General features: G+C 43.7%; 1 protein-coding gene across 14 annotated transcripts in view; it reads right to left on the reverse strand.

Moving 5' to 3' along the window:
• Positions 1-375: 375 nt before the first annotated feature.
• Positions 376-26,729, reverse strand: part of KYNU (kynureninase) — a 461,407-nt gene continuing 435,053 nt past the window's right edge. For all 14 annotated transcript variants that reach the window (XM_033945496.1, XM_033945497.1, XM_033945483.1 and 11 more), the window contains 2 exons: positions 11,630-11,860; positions 376-695 (listed from right to left, as the gene is read on the reverse strand). In XM_033945496.1, the coding sequence (XP_033801387.1) occupies positions 573-695; positions 11,630-11,860 (354 nt within the window). In that variant the 3' untranslated portion in view covers positions 376-572. The remainder of the gene's footprint in view (positions 696-11,629; positions 11,861-26,729) is intronic.

The raw sequence follows: 26,729 nt of genomic DNA on the forward strand, positions 1-26,729 counted from the left end.
TTAAAAAAACAGCATTGCTGTATGTTTAAGTAAGTATTTTATCTGATTTATTTTTTTAGCAGTACCAGTAACTTCTAGTTTGTTTTTTGTTTAGTCATTCTACAATTAGGTAGGGCCAGACCTATAGTTATCTCTAACCCCCCTCCTTTATAAATCCGCGCTAGCGTTTTTAGCGCTGGCCATGGCAGTAACAGCTCGGACGCTCATGGGAATTCTATGAGTGTTGGAGCTGTTACTTTGGCAGCTGGCGCCAAAAACACTAGCGCGACTTTGTAAAGGAGGGGGTAAACGTTGTCATTAATATAAACTTTTTTTCTGAAAAATAGGGCATCTGAAATTCAACATTAATAAATGGTGAATAAAATGTAAAATGAATGAGGGATAAAATGTACTTTATTCAAGGTATTAACTTTATCTTAAAAAAACAACACAAAACAAAAACAACCCTTTATCATTTTTGGGATCCTTGATGTAGACAACAATTCACACAATGGGAACAAGACACTGGTAAACAGCAGTAGTGTGATGTACAACTTTTCTATTCAAGAAGCGTTGAATAATTTCCCATCAACTTATGTGTGCTTTGTGAATTTTAAAACAGATCCAAGGATTTCAATAAATCGGTGCACATCTTGAAAAGAATTATAGAGTGGTACAGGTGCAACTCGAAGCCCATTTGGTTCTCTCATGTCACACTGCAAATAAATAAAAAAAACAACATAAAGACCTTTTCATTTAAGGGTCACAGTAAATCAAACAGGTAAACAGATCTAGTAATCCTGGTAGCATATTAGTGGTCCGGTGGTGCCAGTGTGCCTCATTATAGTTCTCATTATTTTATTTTATTTTATAGACTTGCATAAACTATAACCAAGTACACTACACTTGTACAGCAAAGCAAGAGATTTTCAGGAAAAACTAGGTATTGGAAATGAAAAAAAGCCAACTCCAATCATACCGGTAAGGGCACAAAGGGACAAGGACACACAAGGTAAATGCTGGACAGGATAGGTAGGAATGCAGAGAGAAGATGGAAGTTGGACACGGAGAGAGAAGATATGTCAAATGGCCTACATTTCAGACATCTGTCGCGATCCTAGGGAGACACTTAGTGCCACTTAAGCTCGCCCAAGGCCACTTCCAGGCAATACCACATGCAGGGCAGGATTAATTCTTCGAGGGCCCCTAGGCACACAAGTACACTGGGCCCCCCTGGGCCTGCCCCGCCCATGCCCTGCCCATGCCCCGCCCACACCCCACCCCCATTTATCTGTTTTCTTGTTTACTTTTTTATTTCCACTTATATTTATTTTTTTAAAAATTCAAAACAAAGATTAGCATACCAGTGCACGGTTTTTCTTCTATGCAACCCCCAAACATCTCTGAACAAATCCCCCTTCCTTCCCTTCCCACCTACTTACCCAGGACATTAACTCTGAACCCTTTCAATACATATATAAAAGCGTTCAAATATACAGTAAAACTATATAAAATATAAGTCTATATCAATAATCAAATTTACATCGCCTAACTGCCTCACTCTACATCAGGGGTGTCAAACTCAATCACATAAGGGGCCGAAATCTGAAAAAAAGGCTAAGTTACGGGTCAAATTTTTAATTAAGATACTTAGGGGTCCTTTAATTAAGGTAGGCTAACTGATTTTGCACACGCTAAATGTGCACTTTAATAAAAGGACCCCTAAGTGACTAAGGCTTAGTCTTAGCAGACAGATAGGGTTACATCTCCAACCCCACACCAGCTCTGTAGTGTAAACAAAATAAATATTGTAATCACAAAACAGAAAATAAAATTATTTTTTCTACCTTTTGTTGGTCCCAGGTTCTGGTTGTCTTCTGATAACTTGCTTGCCAGGGTCTACTGCCCATTTGTTGTTTTCTTCTTTCTCTGTGCTAACCATCCATCTTCCATCTCTGTCCTAATAAGAACATAAGTATCGCCTCTGCCGAGTCAGACCATAGGTCCATCGCGCCTAGCAGTCCGCTCCCGCGGCAGCCCCCCAGATCAGGGACGTGTAAGTGATCCTTTACTTAAGACATTTTGTCCTGTATAGTACCCCTCTAACTATACCCTTCAATCCCCTTTTCCTTCAGGAACTTATCCAACCCCTTTTTGAAACCCAAAATCATACTCTGCTCTACCACCTCCTCTGGAAGCGCATTCCAGGTATCACCTCCTATGGAAGCGCATTCCAGGTATTCACCACCCTCTGAGTGAAGAAGAACTTCCTAGCATTTGTTCTGAATCTGTCTCCCTTCAATTTTCTTGAGTGCTCTCTTGTTCTTGTTTCCCCCACTAGTCTGAAGAATCTGTCCTTCTCTACCTTCTCTATACCCTTTATAATCTTGTAGGTTTCTATCATGTCCCCTTCCATTTCCCTTCCCTCCCTCAGAGGTCTGACATCTTTCCTTTTTTTGTGTGTCCATATCCACAGCTTCGACAATGGACCCCACCATCCCCAGATTTACTATCTGTCCTTTTCTCAACTACCCTTTCATCCAGCATCTCTCCCTCCTTCCCCACCACCCCAGGGTCCATCATCTCTCCATTTCTCTTCCCAACTACCCTGTCCTATGCCACTTCCAGAAACTGTATGCCTCCCCCTTCCATCTTTCCCTTCACCCTCATTGGTCTGGCATCCATCTTCTTCCATTCCCTCCTCCAATTATCTGGCATGTCTCTCCTCTCCTCTTCTTTCCTTCCCTCTCCCATACCCACACCCCCATGGTCTGGCATTTCACTCTCTTCTCTCTCTTCCCCCCACTTCCATCAGCATCTGCACCTTTTCTTCCCCTCCAGCCTAAATCCATCCAGTATCCTTCCCCTTTGCTTTCCCCCTTTCCCTGCACATCAATTCCATCAACATTAGCCCCCTTTCTTTCTCTATGACCTAAATCCATCCAGTATCCTTCCCCCTTATGTCTCCCCCCTTTCCCTACACACAATTCCATCAGCATATGCCTCCTCTCTCTCCCTCCACCACCCTTTCCACACAGCAAAGGCAACGCACACCCCACGGCAACGGGCCCCCACCCGGCATCGATAATGACAATAACACTGCCCCACTGGTATCCATGGAAACCAATGCAGCCAACCACCGGCATCAACGGCAGCGCAGCCATTTTTTTTTCGGACGGCAACGGGCCCCCCTTTTCCCTCCCTGCACAGCAATGGGCTCCCACCCGACGACAACAACAATGCCGGCCCCCTCACAGCAATGGGCCCCTACCCAATGGCAATGCCGGCCCTCCCCCCGGCATTGACGGACAGCAATTCAGCCAATGCATCTTGAAGAAGGTCCCGCAATGACTGCGTCTGCTGGAAGAAGAAAGTGACGTCAGAGGGGAATGGACCAGCAGATGCAGTCATCGCGGGACCTTCTTGGAGCTTCATTGTCGATGCCGGGGGAGGCCGATGTTGTTGTCGTCGGGTGGGGGCCGTTGCTGTGGGGGGGGGCATGTTGTTGTCATTGGTTGGGGACCCGTTGTCGTACAGGGAGGGAAGATAAGGTCCGTTGCCGTCTGAAAAAAATGACATGGTAAGTCGTCCTTCAGCGAGCCCCCCCGACTATTTCAGGCCCTAGGCACATGCCTAGTTGGCCTATTGGGTAATCCGGCCCTGATCACACCCATGCTCAGCCTTGGGCAAGCTTAAGTGTCCAAATAAATATCCCCCAACCACAGCAAACTCCTACATTGTAGGCATCCTGCCTTAGGACTCCTACCGCTGCCTAAAATCGTGACACCCGTTTATAGAATCTGCCCCTAACTTATTTGTTTGTGATATTTTGAAGGCTGTTCTTGATATGTTTTGCACATGAATAATTAGAATTAAAATGATTGTCTGAACTAAAATATCATTGGTATTGAGCTAATGTTTGACTTTCTGTGTGCAATGCAGAACCCAGCATGCTTCACAAGTTGTACGTTTATTAATGTTCTTTCAGTCAAAATAAAAGTTAGAAAAATAAAACTACAAGCTTAAAATATTTATTTGAAATACCTTAGGCACATAAAATTGCATAAAGTCATCTTTCTGCTTTGAGCGGGGTGATCTGGGAAAGAAAATTAACTACAAGGATTAAAAATGCAGAGACAATGAGGGGACAGGGATGAATGTTTATCCCTGCATCACTCTCTGATGCAAAGTAGAGATATAAATGTATATGACCACTACTCCACCCCAAAGGGAATACTACTGGTAGCCAAGAAGGACGTTAAGTGAGCAGCATCCCAGAAGTTTCAAGTTTTATTTTGATGAATCGCTTATTTCATTTACTAAGCGAAATACAATTTTAATAAAAAATTTATAGGCATGCAATACATATATCATTTAATTTTTAAAATAATAGGTTAGACTGACGGACTTACAGACTAATAGATACATAGACTGTTACAGTTCTACAACATATTTCGGAGACTGGAAAACAATTATATAGATACAAGGGTATTTTAAATAGAAAGAGGCACTTATTTGGAGGGTACCAAGATAGAGATTTGAACAGGAACGGGATTTGCGAGAATCCTACAGGACTCATGGGAAACCTGCAGGTATGACTTCTGGGTCTACTGGAATCTTGCAAAGATGGGAAATCCCACCGCGGTATGTGTCCAATTTTTTGTTTCAAAAATGTCTAGTTCCTAGATGTTTTTGAGCTGTATTTGTGATTTGTAAAATGACAGTTATGCAGAATATTGTTTCTTTTTATACTTTAATAAAATGATTTCAATCTGCTTGTGCAGATAGGATCAGAGTTTGCGAGGACAGGGACAATTTTTTCCCCGCGTCATTCTCTAATTCAGTAGGGATTTCTGAGCAGTAATGAAGCTGCATTGTGCTGCTTGTTAAAAAAAAAAAAAATCTATCCCAAAGAAACCCAATCATTCAATTATTTGCACAACAAGTAGCAATTTTTCAGTTTAGTGTTACTATTAGGGCTATATTGATTTACTACTGTTTAAAAAAAATAAAATGTATTTCTCCCAGGCAATAAAAATATATTGTTCTCTGCTTAGGACTTTGCTCTACATTGAATAAGTGAAGTATAAATATTTCAAACAAATAAATAAATTATATGCTGAACTATCTACCTTCACAAAGACTTCTTATTATCCCAGACTACAAAATAAATGAACAAATATGAATAAGCCATGAAAGTTTTGCAATGTTTGTTATACAGAGGAAAAATGAAGCAGCAGGTTTCCCCAGAAGACATTTGAAAAAAACTCAAAGAAAAACAAAACATTGCAATGCCTCAGGCTTTTAACTGCAAAGACAACAAAGTTCCTTTATTTTTTTTTAGTAAGGTGGTATATAAATAACTAAAAATACAGTTAAAAAAAAAATACAACTAGCTTTTGTAGAGTACTTGTAGTGGTAGTAGACTGCTATGATTTGTGGAAAAGATATGCAGTGATAACATTTTTTTCTTTTTTGCCAATATTTTTCAAGCTGAAAGCAGAAGTGAAAACTACAGTGCTCAATGGTAGCAGAAGGCGGGGAGAGCAAGCTAATACACTTCTCCCTCCATATTCGCAGTTTCAGCACTCGCGGTTTGGCTTATTCGTGATTTTTTACATGCTGACTCCTCCCCCCCCCAAAAAAATTACATCACGAGTAAAGTACTGTACCGATAAAAAGTTTGGCGCTGACCAGCTTTCACCCTGAAAATCGTTACTTGTTATTCGCGATTTCAATATATTAATAGTGGCTGTTAGAAAAAAAAAACAAAAACGTGAATAACATATAAAAAGTTATTCACGGTTTTTCCATATTTGTGGTTATGTTCTGCCCCTAAACACTGCGGATATGGAGGGAGGAGTAGTGTTACTGTTCTTCCCGACATCATTTACAAAAGCCTGGACTATTCTTTGGGCTCTTGACGATGGTGTCAACAGGTAGAGCTGTGAAGCTATAGCATCAATGAACAAGTTGCATGTAAGATTATCCAAATAACAGGGAGGTTGGAAGAAAGTAAGAATTGCCTTACTGGGACAGACTGAAGGTCCATCTGGTCAGTTATCCTGCTTTCAACAGTGGCCAATCAAGGTCACAAGTAGATTGCAAGTACTCTTTGCCTTGACACACCCCATAAAAAATGAAACAAAACAAAACAGAAAATGGTGTGTGGCCGATGGGTGTCAGATCAAAAGCGCGCCGGGACAAAGGCGCGAGCAGAAAATTGAGCGCAGTGCGGAGGCGCGCACCGAAGAAAAAGACTGTTTTTAGGGGCTACGATGGGGAATGTGGGGGGGGAACCCCTGCACTTTACTTAATACAGATCGCACCGCGTTGTGGGGGCGTTGTAGGTGGTTTGGGGGGTTGTAACCCCCCACATTTTACTGAAAACTTAACTTTTTCCGTGTTTTTAGGGAAAAAGTTACGTTTTCACTAAAATGTGGGGAGTTACAACCCCCTACAACGCCGCCGCGATATGTATTAAGTAAAGCGGGAGGGGCTCCCCAATGAAAACCCCCGTCGCAGCCCCTAAAAAGTCTTTTTCTTCAGCGCACCTCCGTCTTGCGCTCAGTTGTCGGCGCGCACCTTTGTCTTCCGCGTTACTGTCTATGAACCGGCCGGTGCACTACAAAAAAAACAACTCCGCTAAATTATAATCTCCTGAGCGGCGTTGCACATTGTACGGGCGTTTCTTTAATGGAGGAAAAAAGCCTCAGGTTAAAGAGAGCCAAGAAATCAGCTCAACTTTTCAAATATCACGGGCTTAAAAAAAACCCTTAGAATGCCTAATGTGTGATGAATTAAGGGTGATGCAACCAGGTGAACACCTTTTAAAAAACTTCCCCCTCCTACGTGGACCCGCATTTCATGGTATACTGACAACTAACGATTGATGATATGTAATCCTACTGTAGTTTCCTGCTATTTTAAGTGGGTTAGAAGAATGTACTGAAAGCACTGTTATATGTTGCTCTTTGAATCATTGCAAATGTTTTATGCTGTAAACCACTTAGTTATAGGCGGTTAAGAAATTTTAGAAATAAATAAAATAAACAAACATCATCCGACCAATAGGACTGAAGCTGGTCAAGGGAAGCGCCAGCAGCATAGTGCACTTTTGCCCTATTGTCCTGATTTATTGTCTCGAACCTGAGGCTTTTTTCCTCCGTTAAATAAACTCCCATGCAATGTGCAACACCACTTGGGAGATTATAATTTAGCAGAGTTGTTTTTGGTAGATCACAGGGTTGTTCCTCCACTCCTGTTGGTGTGGCTGGTGCACACATAACTCAGAACTAACTTGGAACACCACTAGTTTGTTTGTTTTTCTGTATTACGGTAGATGTACGTTATTGCCTAACTAGTATTTTAGCCCGTTACATTAACGGGTGCTAGGATATATGTCTGTGTGTCTTTATTTCTGTCTCTCTCTCCCTCCCGCTGTCTGTCTTTCTGTGTCTCTCCCTGCCCCTGTGTCTTTCTTCTTTTCTTTCTATCTGTCTCTCTCCCTGCCTCCTATGCAGCAGCATTTCTCTCCCACTACTTCCCTGTGCAGCAGCCATAGAAGGATTCTCTTCCCCTCCATTTCCCTCCACCCACACCACTTCCCTGTGCAGCAGCAGCGTTTCCCCTACCCCCCCCCCCCTTTCCCTTCCCGCGGTCTGGCCGGCTCCTTTAGTCCCTTACCCCCCCCCCTTCCCTTCCTGCGGTCCCGACTAACCTTCCGATTCCAGCAGCGTCTGCAGCACTCTACACACTGCTGCTTCCAAAGCAGCGTGTGTAGAGTGCTGAAGACGCTGCTTGAATTGGAAGGTTTCAGGACCTGTAGCCCTTGCCAGACCCGAAGCGAACTCTGGGTTTTGTTTTGTTTTTTTTACACGGGCCCAGCCGGAGCAGGAGGAGAAGCCTGGGAGGCAGCAATTAAAGTCCGTTCCGGCCCCCGCTGACGTCGCCCTGGCCAGTTCACATCCTTAACTTCAGACTGCAAGAGCCGCCGCGTCCGACAGGCTCCGCACCGCCGCACGCTTGTGCACTACTACCTACGAGTCCCTACAGTTCACGGAAAACGGGAGCACGCAGGTGGGAGTGCGCATACGCACTTAGGGATTTATTATATTAGATGCAGCTCAGGAAAAGGACCCCTAAGAGAGGAAAAATTATTTACTTAATAAAGGAAAATAAATTTATAACAGATATTTTCTTTATTAAGGTATTATGGAGTTGCTTTCTATTATAATGTCCAAAGGCTGACCACCATGGGTAGAATTAGCCCTGGTTATTCAATACCGAGCCATGTCTGAGTACTGGCACTAAATATCTGAGCTAATCCACTGGAGTTTATGTGGAACCCACCAGATATTCAAACTGCAATAATCTTTGAGTGAAGGTTTTCTTCTCCTGCTGCAGCATATAGTACGAAACAAGGATTCTCTTGCTGGGAAAGTTTTGGAAGACGTTCCAAGGCAGTACTGTGGGCAGTTTCAGTTTTCATCTGACTTGCAACCTTCGGCTGAGTCGTTTTGGAATCACTGCACGGTACCGCAATGGCAACGCTAAAGCTAAAGTTACGTTTGAAAAAAAAATCATTTTGATGTCAGCTTGTGATGGTTTTGGAAATGTCCTGGAATTTTGACTTACCTCCTAAGATTTGTAGTATCTTTGATGCTGGGTGTACTTTTGAACTTTTTAATCATTTGAACTGTGCCTGGGCTTTTTTGGGCCAGAGACCTTTTCTCCCTGTATGTGGGAGCGTTTTGCTCTCTGGCTTGGTTTCTGGAGCAGACCAGTGATACCAAATTGAAATTCTTTAGTTAAGTCTTTTGACTTTGTGAGTTATATCTCTGGGATTCTGAGGTCCATTTGGGAATATTAGAGTTATGTTATTCTAGACCACCTGGCACCAAAGAGAGACAGAAACCTTGTACGATCATTTTGTTACTGAGCAGTAATGGTGTCTTTCTTGTGCCACTGATTTGTTCATATAAGAATTGCCATACTGGGACAGATCGAAGGTCCATCAAGCCCAGTATCCTGTTTCCAACAGTGGCCAACTCAGGTCGCCAAGTACCTAGCTAGATCCCAAGTAGTAAAACAGATTTTATGCTGCTTATCCTAGGAATAAGCAGTGTATTTCCACAAGCCATCCCAACAATGGCCTATGGACTTCTCTTTTAGGAAATTATCAAGTCTTTTTTAAAATCCCGCTAAGCTAACAGATTTTACCACATTCTCCGGCAATGAATACCAGAGTTTAACTACATGTGTGAAGAAACTAGTTCACTCACTGTTAGAAAAAAATGTTTGTTTCCTATAATTATCTTATTAAAGCTTTTTATTCAGTGAGAAATGGAAATGGCCTATACATATATATTTATCCGCTAGCATTTGTTACTTTGGATATGTACCCATTTTCCCAAGATCTCAATGTAACAAATATAAAACATACTTTGTTTGATTAGTCTTCCTCTGTAACTGGGCTTCCAGTCCTGTTATCTTCTTCAGCTTTATACTGAGACTCCACAAAGGTAGAGGGACATCATTGGCCTTCTATCACAGTTGACACCAGTTGTTTATTTTGTGTGTGTGATTTAGCCTTTACCCACAACCCATCCATCAACTATTAAATCAACAGTTTCAACTTTTACAAAACAACAATGCCTACTCTGCGTATTCATGCATCAGATTATGTGGTTTGATGTGGTTTAAGATCATAAACCACATATATCCACACAGAGGGTATTTTTTTTTTTTTTTGTATAAACTGTTTATTCACAAGAGCAGAAAAAGACACGCATGACATAGGAATCACACGGAGGGTATTTTTACAAACACCTACCTGAGCATGTAAACTGTTGTTCTACATGTTCTATACCAGTGGTCTCAAACTCGCGGCCCACCAGGTACTATTTTGAGGCCCTCAGTATGTTTAGCATAATCACAAAAGTAAAATAAAACAGTTTCTTGATCATATGTTTCTTTAGCTATAAATGAAAATATTATGATTAAGACTTAGCCAAAAGGAAAGATTTATAAAGTATAAAGAGTTTTACCTCATGCAAAATTGTCATTTCTTTAATAAGACGTTAACTTTTTTTTTTTTTCTGAGGCCCTCCAAGTGCCTACAAATCCAAAATGTGGCCCTGCAAAGGGTTTGAGTTTGACACCACTGGTGTATACAGTTATAAAATGAACCCTTAATCAGTTTTGCTCTTGTGCAGTAGTGGTGTGGAGGAGTACGAGTAGCCTTGTAGTGAGTGCAGCAGCCTGAGGAGCTGGGTTTGATTCCCACCACAGCTCCCTGTGACTCTGGGCAAGTCGCTTAACCCCCCATTGCCCCATGTATATAATATGTAATCCACTATAAATGCCGGCTTTTCTTAATTATGACAGGGATAGCCATTGAAATGGTAACTCGCAATTGGAAAAATTGTGATCGGCTTAATTTTCCTTTTTGGTGGGTGAATTTATGTTTAGCCTATAGGTATGAAAAAATGAATGCTGACATGTTAGGGCATTCTAAAATTTTTAACTTGGTTTGGGGTCCATTGATGTCTTTTGTAAAATTGCTATAGTTCTCTTTATCCTTCTTATTGATGATATAATTTACGTTCAAATCTTTTTATTAGAAGGAATAGGAAACATCAAACAACAAAGACAACAATGGCAATGAAGCTTCCAGGAATACAAAAGTCAATGCGTTGTAGAGGTAAAACAGAAGAAACAACCCCCCAGCCCCGAACTCCCCCCCCCCCCAAACATCCCGTTCCACCCGTACAAACCCCCCACCCCCCATCCCCAAAAGCAAACAGAAGCTAAAAGACGAAACTCCAAATTGCCAAAGGCCCATGCTCTGGTGGCCCCCGGCAGACCCAATGAAAAGTCCATCCCCCCCTCAACTAACCGGAAAAAATTATAAAAAAAAAAAAAATTTGAGACTGCGGTGACCGATCCCGGGAGAAAGTGCCAAGAACCTCAACACGGCTAAGCCAGAGGATTCAACAGGAGACTGCGCCCTCTAGGAGTTAAGGAGTCCAGATAGACTTCCCACACAAGCAAAAAACGACGACGGCGACGAGGGTGGCCAACAACCTCACGGGCCTCCCACATGACCAAATTATGCACCATCGCTCTCCAGGTCCAAAAAGAGGGAGGCTCAGAAACAGTCCAGGATTTCAAAATGGAGGGAGGGGAGGGATATATCTTTAGTGTGATTCCTTGATGTAAATGTTGGTTGGAATTTATATTATTGCATTGCTACTGATTGAATTTAAGTGCTTATTTTTTGTTATTATTGATATGAATATTGTATTGTACTTTTTGTTAGTTATGGAAAATAAATAAAGATTTATTAAAAAAAAAAAAATATATATATATATATATATATATAATCCACTTTCATTGTAATCACAGAAAGGCAGTATATCAAATGCCATCCCCTTTCCTTTCCCATGCACTATCCCCCTTGCACCTAGATTTAATTTTCATATGTGACATCATATTCAAGAGATCCTGGGCTGGCCATCGAGTCATTAGTCTGTAATGCAGTGTATTAGTATTTTCACACCATATTTATTGCTCTCCAAATTAATGTCAGCGATAGAACACAGAAATTTAAAAGTCATAAGTTTTGCAAGTATACCGAAACACTTACCACTACTCCTTGCCTTTGAAGTTCTTCAAACACGGTTTTGACTGGATGAGGGAAAGTGAGGGAGAGCTGGCATCCCCTTTCTTCAACACCAGAGGGTGTGATTATTTTTACAAAGGGCTTCTCTGGATTTGTTCTCTCCTCCGAGTAGTAATGCTTGATCAAATGTTCCATGTAACTGGTAAGGAGGACAGATTTTTTCCTTAGTGCTTTCATAGTGGCTTCACTGAAGATCTGTGAAAATTAAGAACCGAAAAAAAAAAAGTCACTTAAAATTCCAAATAAAAATATAAACTGGAACAAAGCAAAACAACTTTAAGACTAGAAACAAAGGGCTCCTTTTATCAAGCCGCGCTAGCGCGTGCGACTTTTAATCACGCGATAACCCCCGCACTGGCCAAAAAACTACTGCCTGCTCAAGGCAGGCGCTAGCGGCTAGCACGACCGGCGGTTTAACGCGCGCTATTACGTGCGTTAAACCGCTAACATGGCTTGATAAAAGGAGCCCAAAGGGATTGATATTTAAACTCCACAGCCAGTGTTTCATTTAAATGGCAGGAAAGCAGCAAAGGAGAACAAAATCCTCATGGGTAGCAACCAATTGGAATGAAGTGGAGTAAAAAAAAAAGGAGAACCAAAGCGTCCAGAAGTTGTAAAAGTCACTTCTATTTATTCATCAACCACGGTGCCTTAGTTATGAGTTTTCCAATAGAATACAAATGCAGTAAATAAAATATAGATGAACTCTACGCTTTTCATTGTGGCTGATGAATAAATAGAAGTGATTCTGATACATCTTCTAGACTCATTGGTTTTCCTATACTTGCAGTATATACTATATATTTTTTTAGCTCATTTAATTCCCATTCCTTTAAATGGCAGCTATGGCATTTAAAAATATTCATGGTTATTCAGCATCTGTCACTATCTGCTACACTTCTCCCTCCGTATTCGCAGGGGATACGTTCCAGCTATAGCCGCAAATATGGAAAAACCGTGAATATGAATTGTATTTGTTAATCGCGTTTTTTTTGTAAAAAAATAGCAGTTTTGTTAATAAAACCGCGAATAACATATAAAATTCATATTCGCCGTTTATGGAAGGGTCTACAGTACAACTAAATACAATGTTAGTGGAATAACGATACAGTACAGTACTGTATATATTAACTGTATTTATTGAATACTGTAACAATATTTATTGAATACAAGTACTGTAAATCTCAGGGTAAACAGAAAAAGTTCAATACAGTACAGGGAAAAAAAAGAAATGTTCAAAACTTAAAGTGCAATACTGGAATACCTGTACAGCGATTTTCTCTATGCATGCTGGGAAGCAGCATTTCACTCTATGGATGCTGGGAAGCAGCGTTTTTCCCTGTGCACGATGTGAACCAGCGATTTTCAGGGTTAAAGTTTTTGAACTTCGATTTTGTAGGAGAAATCATGGAAGCTGAGGAACATTAATCATGATGTAATTTTGGGGAGCAGAGTCACCCGACGAAAAATCGCGATTATGTGAAACCGCGAGTGCAGAAACCGCGAATACAGAGGAAGAAGTGTACTTATTTGGGGGCCATTTTACTACAGCTGAACATGCACTAATGAATATTAGTACAAGTTAAATGCTGAATTGTTGACAAACAGGGTCGGTCATCTGAGCTGAAGGGCTAGATTCACTAAGGACACCGATCGTGTCCCGACCACTTTGCAACACCGACCCGATTCACTAACTTTCTGGCAGATCCTGTCCGCACCCGATCTGGTCTGCGCAGTCAAATGAGGGAAATGACATGAAAATGTAGGAAGGCAGCGATTCACTAAACAATTTAAGGACCACCGACTGGGCTGGCTGATCAAAAAAGAAGCGACTGCTGAGGACCAGTTGCTCACGTCTTTTCCTGCTCTCTGCCGCCCTAAAATCCCTGCCCTGCAGCAAAAACCCTTCTCTCTGCCGCCCTGCTTCTCTACCTCTCTACTGCCCTGCCTGCATCTCTGCCGCTCTACTCTCTGCCTCGAAAGGAATCAGCAACCGACTCTCCTGTTCTGCCCCGAAAGGAATCCGTGCCCTGACTCTCATGCTGTTCCGCCACTTATTTCTGACAGATGGGATGATCAGTGACACTCAGAAAAGCACACAGACAATATAAAAGCATAAACAATAACCCTTTATTATATATATAAGAATTAAATAACTTCACTGTAATTCCAGGCATCGACCTCCTTCACAATTGGGAACCTCTGCAATTGATAGGCGGGTGGACACGGGAGACTATCCCTTTTAGACGTCTTGGATTCTAATGTTAGGGGCAGAATTCTGGTCTTATATAGGATGAAAACTGCTGAGTTCATAGTAAAAACAGCTGGTCCAGCGTTCTTTATTTACGATTCTTTTGTTCTTTGTTTGACAACCCCCAGGTCAAAGAGGTCAAGATAGCAGATACTTGTTGCGGAAACCTTTGATGTTGTTTGGTTTTACTGTCCTTTTGATGCTGTTTGGGCAACCCCCAGGTCAAAAAGGTCAAGATAGCAGATACTTGTTGCAGAAACCTTTGATGTTGTTTGGACAACATTCAGGTCAAGGAGGTGTGAAATCAGCTTCCCATCTGGTTTTTTCTGTCCTTTTGATGTTGTCTTGGCAACACCCAGATCAGATAAGCAGACTTGAGGAGACATATTACGTAGTATGTTGAGTTTCAGTTACCCCCTGGCCATAAGCATAACACATGCTCTCTGCCGCCCTTCACCACAGTACGAGCCCGTGGTTTTAACCCGCAGGTTTAAAGCAAGGCTGCACTGCGGGGAAGGGCAGCAGAGAGCAGTAGAAACATAGAAACATAGAAGATGACGGCAGAAAAGGGCTACAGCCCATCAAGTCTGCCCACTCTGCTTACCCACCCCCTGTCTATGCCCTAATGACCCAATTTCCTTATCTTGACCCCCGTAGGGATCCCACATGGGTATCCCATTTATTCTTAAAGTCTGGCACGCTGTCTGCCTCGATCACCTGTACTGGAAGCTTGTTCCAATGATCAACCACTCTCTCTGTGAAGAAATACTTTCTGGTGTCGCCATGAAATTTTCCGCCCCTGAGTTTGAGCGGGTGCCCTCTTGTGGCCGAGGGTCCCTTGAGAAAGAAAATATCATCTTCCACTTCGACACGTCCCATGAGGTACTTAAATGTTTCGATCATGTCTCCCCTCTCCCTACGTTCTCCTTGAATGCCTAGCTCACATTGGCATCTCAGACCAGGTCCTCAATTGGTTTCAGGGGTTCCTACAAAATAGATCATACAAGGTACTCAAGAATAACTCTTTCTCTTACTGCTGGGACAACACCTGTGGGGTCCCGCAGGGCTCCCCCTTATCCCCCATCCTTTTCAACATATACCTAGCCTCCCTAAGTAAACTCTTACACAACCTAAATCTCAAATTCTTCATTTATGCAGACGATATCACAATAGCCATCCCACTAACCAACTTTTCACAAGAACTACTCGACCACATCACAAACATTCTCAACCAGATAGAACTCTGGATGCTTTCATTCAGACTGAAATTAAACCCCGACAAATCAAAATTTTTCCTAGCCTCCCCCAAAGATAAAATCAAGGAAACCACAATTCAACTAAAAGGAGTGACCTTCCCCCTCGATCCGACCATAAAAATTCTGGGAGTCACGCTGGACAAAAACCTATCCCTAAATAACCATACTGACCTCATCGTTAGGAAAAGCTTCTCGGTACTTTGGAAACTTCGCACCATAAAAAAATACTTCAATGACACTGCATTCCGTCTACTTGTACAATCCTCCATCCTCAGCATTCTCGACTACTGCAATATCATCTTCCTTAACACCACAAAGAAAACTACCTGGAGACTAAAAATAATCCAAAATACCGCAGTGCGCCTCATCTTTGGCCTAAAGAAATGGGAACACGTCACCCCTTTCTATCACCAACTACACTGGCTACAACTTGAATCTAGAGTTCTTTTTAAATTCGCATGCTTCTGCTACAAATTGATTAACGGCTCTTCTCCAAATTACATAAATACCCACTTTAACCTTTATTGCAACAACAGGACATCACGCAGAATTCAACTGTTCACCTTCCCTTCGCCAAAACACTGTCCTCTCAAAAGATTCCTCGATAGAACTTTCGCCTTCCAAGCAGCCAAGTCGAACCCATGGCTAGTCCAGATGATACTCGAGGCCCCCACTTACCTTGCCTTCAGAAAACTACTAAAAACTTACCTATTCAGCAAACACGACCCTTAATATTCCATTCACCCCACATAACACTTACCCCACCCCTGCCCCCTTCCTCCTTCACCAGACCCTCCCTTCCACACTCTCTACTTCCCTTATCTAGTTCGATCAAACCTGCAATTTCTGTTATATTGTTGTAAATCTTCCACTCATTGCAGACAGTTGTAAATCGCTGTAATTTCACTGCTGACTACTGTAAATCGTTGTAATTTATCGTAAATCTGCTTGTAATTTGTTGTAAATCTGCTTCTAATTTTGTTGTAAATCTGCTTGTTCAATGCAGATCATTTGCTAATTTATGTAAACCGCCTAGAACTCACTGGGTATGGCGGTATATAAGAATAAAGAATAATAATAATAATACGTTCCTCAAGAGTGTAGAGCTGCAATTTGTTCAGTCTCTCTTCGTACGAGAGACCCTTGAGCCCCGAGATCATCCTGGTGGCCGTCCGTTGAACCGATTCAATTCTGCGCACATATTTACTGTAATGTGGCCTCCAGAATTGCACACAGTACTCCAGATGAGGTCTCACCATGGCCCTGTACAACGGCATTATGACTTCAGGCTTTCGGCTGATGAAACTTCTATTGATACAACCCAATATCTGCCTTGCCTTAGATGAAGCCTTCTCCACTTGATTGGCAGTTTTCATGTCTGCACTGATGATTACTCCTAAATCTTGTTCTGCTGATGTCCTAGTAAGAGTGGCACGGGCTTCATTTCGGTCTCCTTTGGCACGGTCTTCTTCACTTTCGTTCCGGCCTACGCTCTTCTCCCAGTTCATAGACAAAATCGCGCGAGACAACTGCGCGCCGACAACTGAGCGCAAGGTTGACGGTGCGCCGAAGAAAAGCACTATTTTAAAGGGTTCCGATGGGGGATGTTGGTGGCGAACCCCCCTATTTTACTTAACAGACATCGCGCTGGCGTTGTGGGGGGTTTGGGGGTTGTAACCCCCCACATTATACTTAAAACTGAACTTTTTCCCTAAAAACAAGCAAAAAGTTTGATTTCAAGTATAATGAGGGGGGTTACAACCCCCCAAACCCCCTACAACGCCAGCACGATGTCTGTTAAGTAAAATAGGGGGGTTCCCCACCAACACCCCCCGTCGGAGCCCTTTAAAATAGTGCTTTTCTTCGGCGCACCGTCAACCTTGCGCTCAGTTGTCTGCACTCAGTTGTCGGCACGCCGTTGTCTCGCGCTATTTAGTCCCGTCACCCTCCTCCCGGCGGGGCTCGCTATGGACTGACCGCAGCCTAGTCTTGCTGTCACAGCCTGGGCGCCTGAGTCATTGCCTGGTACCAAGGAAAATCAAACTCAATGTCCCCACTCAGCGTAAAATGCCTGGACCAAGGGTAAAAGCATTAAAAAGTAAAAGTTGCTACGGAAAAGAAAAGTTGCTATGGAAAAGTTGCTATGGAGGGCAAGCGCATGCACAGACTATCTACAGGCAAAGAAGATGTTCTTTGTATGCATCAGGATCGCTCTCTAGCGATCTGTGTGGTCGATGGGGGGCACTCCTCCAATCCTCCCCACTTGAATAAGGACCCGTTGTGGATCAATCAGCTTGTCACGGGTCGCACACGATCAGGCAGGTTAGTGAATCGGGGCCTAAGTGAAATATTAGACCATTTTTTAAAAAGGTGCTAAGATTTTAAAATACGTTAAGGCCATTTCTACCACTGGATTAAAATGGCCGATTTTTCTGTTTTCTGAATTAATGGTCACGTGCTAATTTTCCCATTAGCATGTGAGCCCCTACTGCCAACCATAATGTATGTGATAAGAGATCATGCGCTAAGCACAAGCTAATTGGTTATTGTATGCAAATGTAGCTAATTAACTAGTGCAGAGCACATCCACTCTCTGCCCCCAAACCAATCCCCAGCACAAAAAATAAATTTTATTTATTAGTGTATGGGTAGCATGTACATTTCTAAAACTTACCACGGGATGCTTCATCACACATGAACAGTATGGGGCTCATAATTGAAAGTTAAATATGTCTAAAAAGTCGCTCAAGTCGGCACTTGGAGGATCTAAAAGATAGGCCGCCCAAGTGTCGATAATCAAAATGTTTTTTTAGACGTATCCAGAGACTTCTTAGGCCTCTGAATCCCACTGTGCGCCTAGAGCTGAAGTGGTGTATTTGGAGGAGTGGCTAGGGCAGGGTGTGGGCCCACCTAGACTTAATTGTCCTGCAGGGATAATTGAAGGTTTGACGAGACTGCCTAGACGGAACTCATATGTTGTGAGTTAGATGATGTAAAGACACTTTTAAGTGCCCAAAGTGTATCCAAAGTGACCAGAGAACCACTGCAGGGAGAAAGTATATAGTAAACCACCCCCCCTTTCCCTCCCCCCCCACACACCCATGTTCACTGATCCAGTCGCATCCTCACAAAGTTCAGAATAAAAATGGACATACCTGCCTCTGGAACTTCAGCACTTGACTTAGGAAAGCCTAGTAGAGCTGAGGTGGCTTAAGTAGTCTGGGGCTGGGCTAGTGAACCATAGAGAGGAGGACCCAGGCCCATAAGCAACTCTAACCACTATATTCATTGTGCAACATGTGAGCCACCCCCCAAAAACAAACAAACAAACAAAAAAACCTATTCTATTGCCATATAGGTGGAACCTGCAGCCATAAGGGCTAATGGAGTTGTAGACAGGTGGATATAGTGGGTTTTGGAGGGAGTTATCCTGCCGCTGTACCGGGCAATGGTGCGTCCGCATCTTGAGTACTGCGTCCAGTATTGGTCACCATACCTTAAGAAGGATATGGTGTTACTCGAAAGAGTTCAGAGGAGAGCGACATGACTGATTAAGGGGATGGAAAGCCTTTCATACGCTGAGAGATTGGAGAAACTGGGTCTCTTTTCCCTGGAGAAGAGAAGACTTAGAGGGGATATGATAGAGACTTACAAGATCATGAAGGGCATAGAGAGAGTAGAAAGGGACAGATTCTCCAAACTTTTAAAACATAAAAGAACAAGAGGGCATTCGGAAAAGTTGAAAGGGGACAGATTCAAAACGAATGCTAGGAAGTTCTTCTTTACCCAACGTGTGGTGGACACCTGGAATGCGCTTCCAGAGGACGTTATAGGGCAGCGTACGGTACTGGGGTTTAAGAAAGGATTGGACAATTTCCTGCTGGAAAAGGGGATAGAGGGGTATAGATAGAGAATTACTGCACAGGTCCTGGACCTGGTGGGCCGCCGCGTGAGCAGACTGCTGGGCGCGATGGACCTCAGGTCTGACCCAGCGGAGGCATTTCTGATGTTCTTATGGCACCCTTTTTGTGCCCTGTAAGTGCCCTGTAAGGTGCCTCACTGCTCTCTTGCCATGTCTGGGTAGCCTGCCCATCACAATTCTGGCCCCTCCCACATACAAAAGGTTTTATTCTGGGTGTTTGGGACCTGGACAAATTTTTGGTCAAGAATACGGTATACAGATAGACGTAGTGGTGGTCTGGATGATCAAACTCATGGACATACAGACAGACGATTTTCAGGAAAAAAAATTTGGACATACTTTTAGAGGATGGACATTTTGGCGCTGCCAACTTTGAGTGACTAGTGCCCTACGTCCAAATCATACTTAGACGTTTCTTTTGATTGTGCCCCTCCACACAGGATGAAGGAGAAATATACATCCAAAATAACATGCACACACACATACACACACACACACCTGCCAATAATGTAAATGGATATGCATAATATCCAAAATGTATTCACATATTTGGAACTTTTCCTTCCTGTTTACAAATTGGATGCATTTTGTTGGTGGTTATGGGAGCTGGGATTTTGATGATGTTTATAGTTATTTCAATATCCCCTATGCTCCTACGCTAACAATTAGGACATGGAAATCCTAAGTTCTAGTGCCAAAAGGCTAAAGCACATATAAAAAGAACAGTCTCCAGGCTGTTATCAGTGCTCATCGTCTAAGGCTCCCCGCAGTGAGTTTAATGACACAGACCCAAAGTAGCTAAAACAGGGATGCTCTGTTTCAGAAAAGCCAGGCTCGAGTCCCTCTATGGCAAAATAAAGTTAAAAATATGAGATAATTTTATTAATACAAATGACTTTTCAGAATGAGACCTTTGCGTAGAAAATCTCTTTTGAAATCTGGGTTATATGCTTGTAAGGCTGCCAGCTTTTAATACTGTGACTGAACTGGCATATAGGGAAGTGCTTTTGTTTTCCATTTGATGAATCTCATAAAAGTGCCTGATCCAAGGTACAGCCATCTATACATAAAATTATATTTCAGAGCACTATATTGTAAACATTAATTTTTACAAGAGAAACCTATCAAGTCAGGTTTGAGTTCTGGTTTTAAAGTGTTTAGGAAAGTTATAAGCTCAAAAACATGACAGGAACATATTTACTAAATTGCACTTAATACAATACAAATTTTATTTATATACCGCCAATACCTCCATGAAGTTCACAGCGGTGTACATAAATAATTATGAAGATACAAATTATTAACTAGCATTACAATATTTAAGAATTAATAATAACAAATTCTTGAAATACTCGTAGATAGGTCTTTAGGTCTTTTCTGAAAATCTTAATATTAGATTGCTGGTTAATATTAGTCGGTAAAGTTTTTCCTAGACCCTCGACGGACGCCTACAATCGGGACACCCATTTATAGAATCAGCCTCTTACTGCATTGACAAAGTTAGACAAGTTCCTGCTGGACTAGAACGTATGCAGGGAAGGCTAGACTCAGTTAGGGCACTGGTCTTTGACCTAAGGGCCGCCGCGTGAGCAGACTGCTGGGCACGATGGACCACTGGTCTGACCCAGCAGCGGCAATTCTTATGGTCTTATGTAAATGCATTGGCGCATTGGCAAATAGTAAGAGAGCAATTCTATAACTGGCTACCTACTAGGCACCTACTTGTTCAGTCTCTCGTACGAAGAGAGATTGAACAAATTGCAGCTCTACACTCTCGAGGAACGTAGGGAGAGGGGAGACATGATCGAAACATTTAAGTACCTCACGGGACGTGTCGAAGTGGAAGATATTTTCTTTCTCAAGGGACCCTCGGCCACAAGAGGGCACCCGCTCAAACTCAGGGGCGGAAAATTTCATGGCGACACCAGAAAGTATTTCTTCACAGAGAGAGTGGTTGATCATTGGAACAAGCTTCCAGTGCAGGTGATCGAGGCAGACAGCATGGCAGACTTTAAGAATAAATGGGATACCCATGTGGGATCCCTACCAGGGTCAAGATAAGGAAATTGGGTCATTAGGGCATAGACAGGGGGTGGGTAAGCAGAGTGGGCAGACTTGATGGGCTGGAGCCCTTTTCTGCCGTCATCTTCTATGTTTCTATGTTTCTATGATGGGTCATTTGGCCTTTATTTGCCATCATGTTTCTATAATCAGAAAGTTCTATGACATCACAATGCAGGTGTAAAGAGCCTTAGCCTATAGGAAGAGGAGATGCAAATGTTAAGAGCCTTAGCCAATAGGGAGAGGAGGAGAGAGTGGCTGTTGCAGACACCAGAAAGTATTTCTTCACAGAGAGAGTGGTTGATCATTGGAACAAGCTTCCAGTGCAGGTGATCGAGGCAGACAGCGTGCCAGACTTTAAGAATAAATGGGATACCCATGTGGGATCCCTACGAGGGTCAAGATAAGGAAATTGGGTCATTAGGGCATAGACAGGGGGTGGGTAAGCAGAGTGGGCAGACTTGATGGGCTGTAGCCCTTTTCTGCCGTCATCTTCTATGTTTCTATGATGGGTCATTTGGCCTTTATCTGCCATCATGTTTCTATGTTTCTATAATCAGAAAGTTCTATGACATCACAATGCAAGTGTAAAGAGCCTTAGCCTATAGGATGAGGAGATGCAAATGTTAAGAGCCTTAGCCAATAGGAAGAGGAGGAGAGAGTGGCTACTGCAGACACCAGAAAGTATTTCTTCACAGAGAGAGTGGTTGATCATTGGAACAAGCTTCCAGTGCAGGTGATCGAGGCAGACAGCGTGTCAGGCTTTAAGAATAAATGGGATACCCATGTGGGATCCCTACGAGGGTCAAGATAAGGAAATTGGGTCATTAGGGCATAGACAGGGGGTGGGTAAGCAGAGTGGGCAGACTTGATGGGCTGTAGCCTTTTTCTGCCGTCATCTTCTATGTTTCTATGTTTATTAAGAAATATAGGCATCTTTCCTTTCACATAACCGCAAAAATATGCGCCTACAAATTAGGCAAAGCACTTAAAATAGTTAGGTGAAACACTTAGGGCTCCATTTACAAAGGCACGTTAGTGGTTTAACGTGCGCTAAACCGCCTGCTGCATTAGTTTTTAGGCCAGCTTGGGGATTAGCGCGTGATGAAAAGTCACGTGCGTTAACCACTAGCGCGGCTTAATAAAAGGAGCCCTTAAACCAGCTCCGCATAACATAGGGGCCATTTTAGTAAAGTGTTATAGAATTCTAAACATTTAAGGCTCTCATGCACCTTCTAATCGTTCCCGTATCTTGCAAACTCTTCCCATATCTTGCTCATGCCCCCCCCACCGAAGCACCTTAGGTACTCCCTTCTACTGCCAGCTCACAATCCCCTGACACACCTTGAAGCAGCAGGAGGAATGCCCATTTCCTCCTGCCAATACCCCCGGAGGAACTGAGCAGGCAGAGGAGGCAGACCCATCAGAACCAGGAGGATGGATTGGAGGATCGAGTCACTGATACTGACCTGAGACCCAAGAGGAAGCTGAGAAAAGGGAAATCGGCAATCGTGGTAGAAGACTCAATCCTGAGAGAGGTGGACAGTCACATAGCAGGAAGCAGAGATCGACTAGTGACATGTCTCCCAGGGGCGAGGACAAAGGAGATCTCCGACAGAATTGAGAGAATCCTGAAAGGAGCTGAGACGGAGGAGACAGCAGTGATAATCCACGTTGGAACCAACGACATCAGCAGAAGGAACTACAACAGGACTACACTGACCGAGCAGTTTAAGATCCTGGGGAGGAGACTGAAGCTGAGGACAAGGATGATAGCCTTCTCAGAGATCCTTCTAGTACCGAGGGCGGATGCAAGGAGGCAAACCGAGCTACAAGCAATAAACGGTTGGCTGAGGAGATGGTGCGAAGAGGAGGGTTTCCACTTTGTACAGAACTGGACAACCTTCCTGGGGAAAAACAAGCTTTACAGGAGAGACGGACTGCACCTGAGCGTGGCTGGGACGAGGATGCTGGCACGTAACATCCAGACCAGCATAGACATGGCTTTAAACTGAGGACAAGGGGAAAGCCGATAGTCGATCTGACATCGACACATCGGACTACAGTATCAAACAAGGATGCTAAACCAGGAAAAGGCGGTAGAGGGCTCGAGACTGAGTGGACATTTTTTGAAAAAAAAACCCATAGACGCAATGCAGGGGCCCAAGGAACTAATGAAGCTAAAGAGCGAGAAAAGGAGGAAACAGCCGGAGCCAGAGGGACATCCAGAAATGGGGATGCAGGATGAGATAGGTACACCACAGGAGGGGGATGAGGACGAAACAGACACACCACAGGAGGAGGATGAACGGTACGAGGCTCGGGGACTGGCAGCCCATGAAGGGGTCGGCAGGAGCACCTAACCACGAGGAAAACCAACAGTGAAGGTAAACAGCCGGGACTTAATTTGCCTATACACAAATGTTAGAAGCCTAAGAACCAAAATGGGAGAGCTAGAATTTATAGCCAGTAAGGAGGACCTAGACATTATTGGAGTCACAGAAACATGGTGGTCCGAAGACAACAAATGGGATGTGGTCCTACCAGGGTACGAACTCTATAGGAGGGACAGGACACACAAGAGGGGTGGAGGAATAGCGCTATATATAAAGGACTCCATCCCTTCAACCAGGATGGAAACAACAGTAAGGGCGGACGGCTTGGAGTCACTATGGGTTAAGCTGACAGAAGGAAATGGAGCAGACATAAAATTGGGACTGTACTATCGCCCACCAGGACAACCGGAAGCAAACGACCAGGACCTGGAGGCTGAACTGAGGCAGGTATGCAAAAGCGGAAGTGTGGTGGTGATGGGGGATTTCAACTACCCTGGAATAGACTGGAGCATTGGATACTCAAATTGCACGAGAGAAACAAAATTCCTGGAGGCGGTGAGGAACTGTTTCATGGAACAGCTGGTCACGGAACCAACATGAGGAGATGCCACTCTTGACCTAATCCTCAACGGGCTAGGGGGACCCGCAAAGGAGGTGGTAGTACTAGCGCCACTAGGAAACATCGATCACAACATGATCCAGTGCAAGCTAAAAATAGGAACACCAAAGGTGAAAAGAACCACAACGACAGCACTCAATTTCAGAAAAGGAAATTACGAGGCCAGAGGAAAATAGTGGGAAAGAAGCTCAGCAACAGCTCAGGGAAGATGGAGACCGTAAAGTAAGCCTGGGCCCTACTCAAGAGCATGGTGCACGAAGCACAAAACCTGTACGTCCCCAGGTTTAGGAAAGGGTGCAAAAAGAATTGAACAAAAAATCCGTCGTGTATAACAAATGCAGTGAAAAAGGCGATAAGGGACAAGAAAACATCTTTCAGAAAATGGAAAAAGGACCCAACAAAGGACAACCAGAAGGAGCACAAAAGGCAACAAAAAGACTTGTCACCGAGTGGTTAGAAAAGTAAAAAGAGAATATGAGGAGAGACTGGCGGGGGAAGCAAGAAATTTTAAACCATTCTTCAGGTATGTGAAGGGGAAACTACCAGCCAGGGAGGAAGTGGGACCATTGGACGATGGAGACAGGAAGGGAGTGGTAAAGGAAGAAAAAGAGATAGCTGACAGGTTAAACAAGTTCTTCTCGTCAGTCTTCACGAGAGAGGACACATCCAATATCCCAGAACCCGAGGAGATCATAAACGGAGACCATGATGAAAAGCTGGTCCAACTAGAGGTAAGCCGAGAGGATGTCCTCCGACAGGTAGACAGACTGAAGAGCGACAAATCACCTGGTCCAGATGGCATCCACCCAAGGGTACTAAAAGAACTGAGAAACGAAATAGCGGAAACACTTCGCCAAATATGTAACCTATCCTTAAAAACTGGGAAGATCCCAGAGGACTGGAAAATAGCAAACGTCATGCCCATCTTTAAGAAGGGATCAAGGGGTGACCCGGGAAACTACAGGCCGGTGAGTTTGACCTCGGTCCCGGGAAAGATGATGGAAGCACTGGTTAAGGACATAATCTGCGAACACATAGAAAACAATGGACAACTGAAGGCGAGCCAGCACGGCTTCTGCAAGGGAAGGTCGTGCCTCACAAACCTACTGTACTTCTTTGAGGGAATAAACAGCCAGATGGATAAAGGGGAATCCATAGACATCATTTACCTTGACTTCCAAAAAGCCTTTGACAAAGTACCTCACGAATGACTGCTCAAGAAGCTGTGGAATCACGTGGTGCAAGGGGATGTCCACCGATGGATCAAATACTGGCTGGCAGGCAGGAAACAGAGGGTCGGAGTAAAGGGCCATTACTCAGACTTGCAATGGGTCACGAGTGGAGTTCCACAGGGATCGGTGCTGGGACCGCTCCTGTTCAATATATTTATTAATGACCTGGAGACGGGGACGAAATGTGAGGTTATTAAATTTGCTGATGACACCAAACTCTGCGGCAGGGTTAGAACCACAGAAGACTGCGAAGACCTACAAAGGGACCTAACGAGACTGGAAGAGTGGGCAAAAAAGTGGCAAATGAGTTTTAACATAGAGAAATGCAAGGTCATGCATGTAGGGAAAAAGAATCCAATGTTCAGCTACAAAATGGGGGGATCATTGCTAGGGGTGAGCAACCTTGAAAGAGACCTGGGGGTGATGGTGGACACAACATTGAAAGCATCGGCACAGTGTGCGATAGCCTCAAAGAAAGCGAACAGAATGTTGGGTATCATTAAAAAGGGTATCACAACCAGGACGAAGGAAGTCATCATGCCGCTGTATCGTACAATGGTGCGCCCGCACCTGGAGTACTGTGTCCAGTACTGGTCGCCATACCTCAAGAAGGACATGACAGTACTTGAGGGGGTCCAGAGAAGAGCGACTAAACTGATAAATGGTATGGAAAACACTCTGACAGGTTGAAAATGCTGGGGCTGTTCTCCCTAGAGAAGAGGAGACTTAGAGGAGACATGATAGAAACCTTCAAAATCCTGAAAGGCGTAGAGAAGGTAGACAGGGACAGATTCTTCAGACTGTGGGGAACCACAAGTACTTGGGGTCACTCAGAGAAATTGAAAGGGGACAGGTTTAGAACAAATGCTAGGAAATTCTTTTTTACCCAGAGGGTGGTGGACACATGGAACGCGCTTCCAGAGGTTGTGATAGGCCAGAGCATAGTACAGGGGTTCAAGGAAGGTTTAGATAGGTTTCTAAAGGTAAGGGGATTGAGGGGTACAGATAGAAGCAGAGGTAGGTTATAGAAATGGTCAGGAACCACTTCACAGGTCATAGACCTGATGGGCCGCCGCGGGAGCGGACCGCTGGGCGAGATGGACCTCTGGTCTGACCCAGTGGAGGCAACTTCTTATGTTCTTAAGTAGCCCACTCCTTGCTGCTGACACCCCACTGAACCTCAAACCTCCCTAACACCCCCCAACCTCAACACCCCCTGACACCTTTAAGCCCACCCCGACACCCCAAACCTCCCACCCTCTGTACCTTTGTTGAAGAAAGATTAGTCAGAGGAATGCTTACTTCCTCCGGCCAACAGGCCCGCCTCTTCAAAATGGTGGGTCTTCCTCTTCCAGGTGCATTCTGGGGCCTTAGGCACCTGGGCCAA

This window comes from Geotrypetes seraphini, chromosome 5 (assembly GCF_902459505.1).
Source record: "Geotrypetes seraphini chromosome 5, aGeoSer1.1, whole genome shotgun sequence".
Taxonomy (NCBI): domain Eukaryota; kingdom Metazoa; phylum Chordata; class Amphibia; order Gymnophiona; family Dermophiidae; genus Geotrypetes; species Geotrypetes seraphini.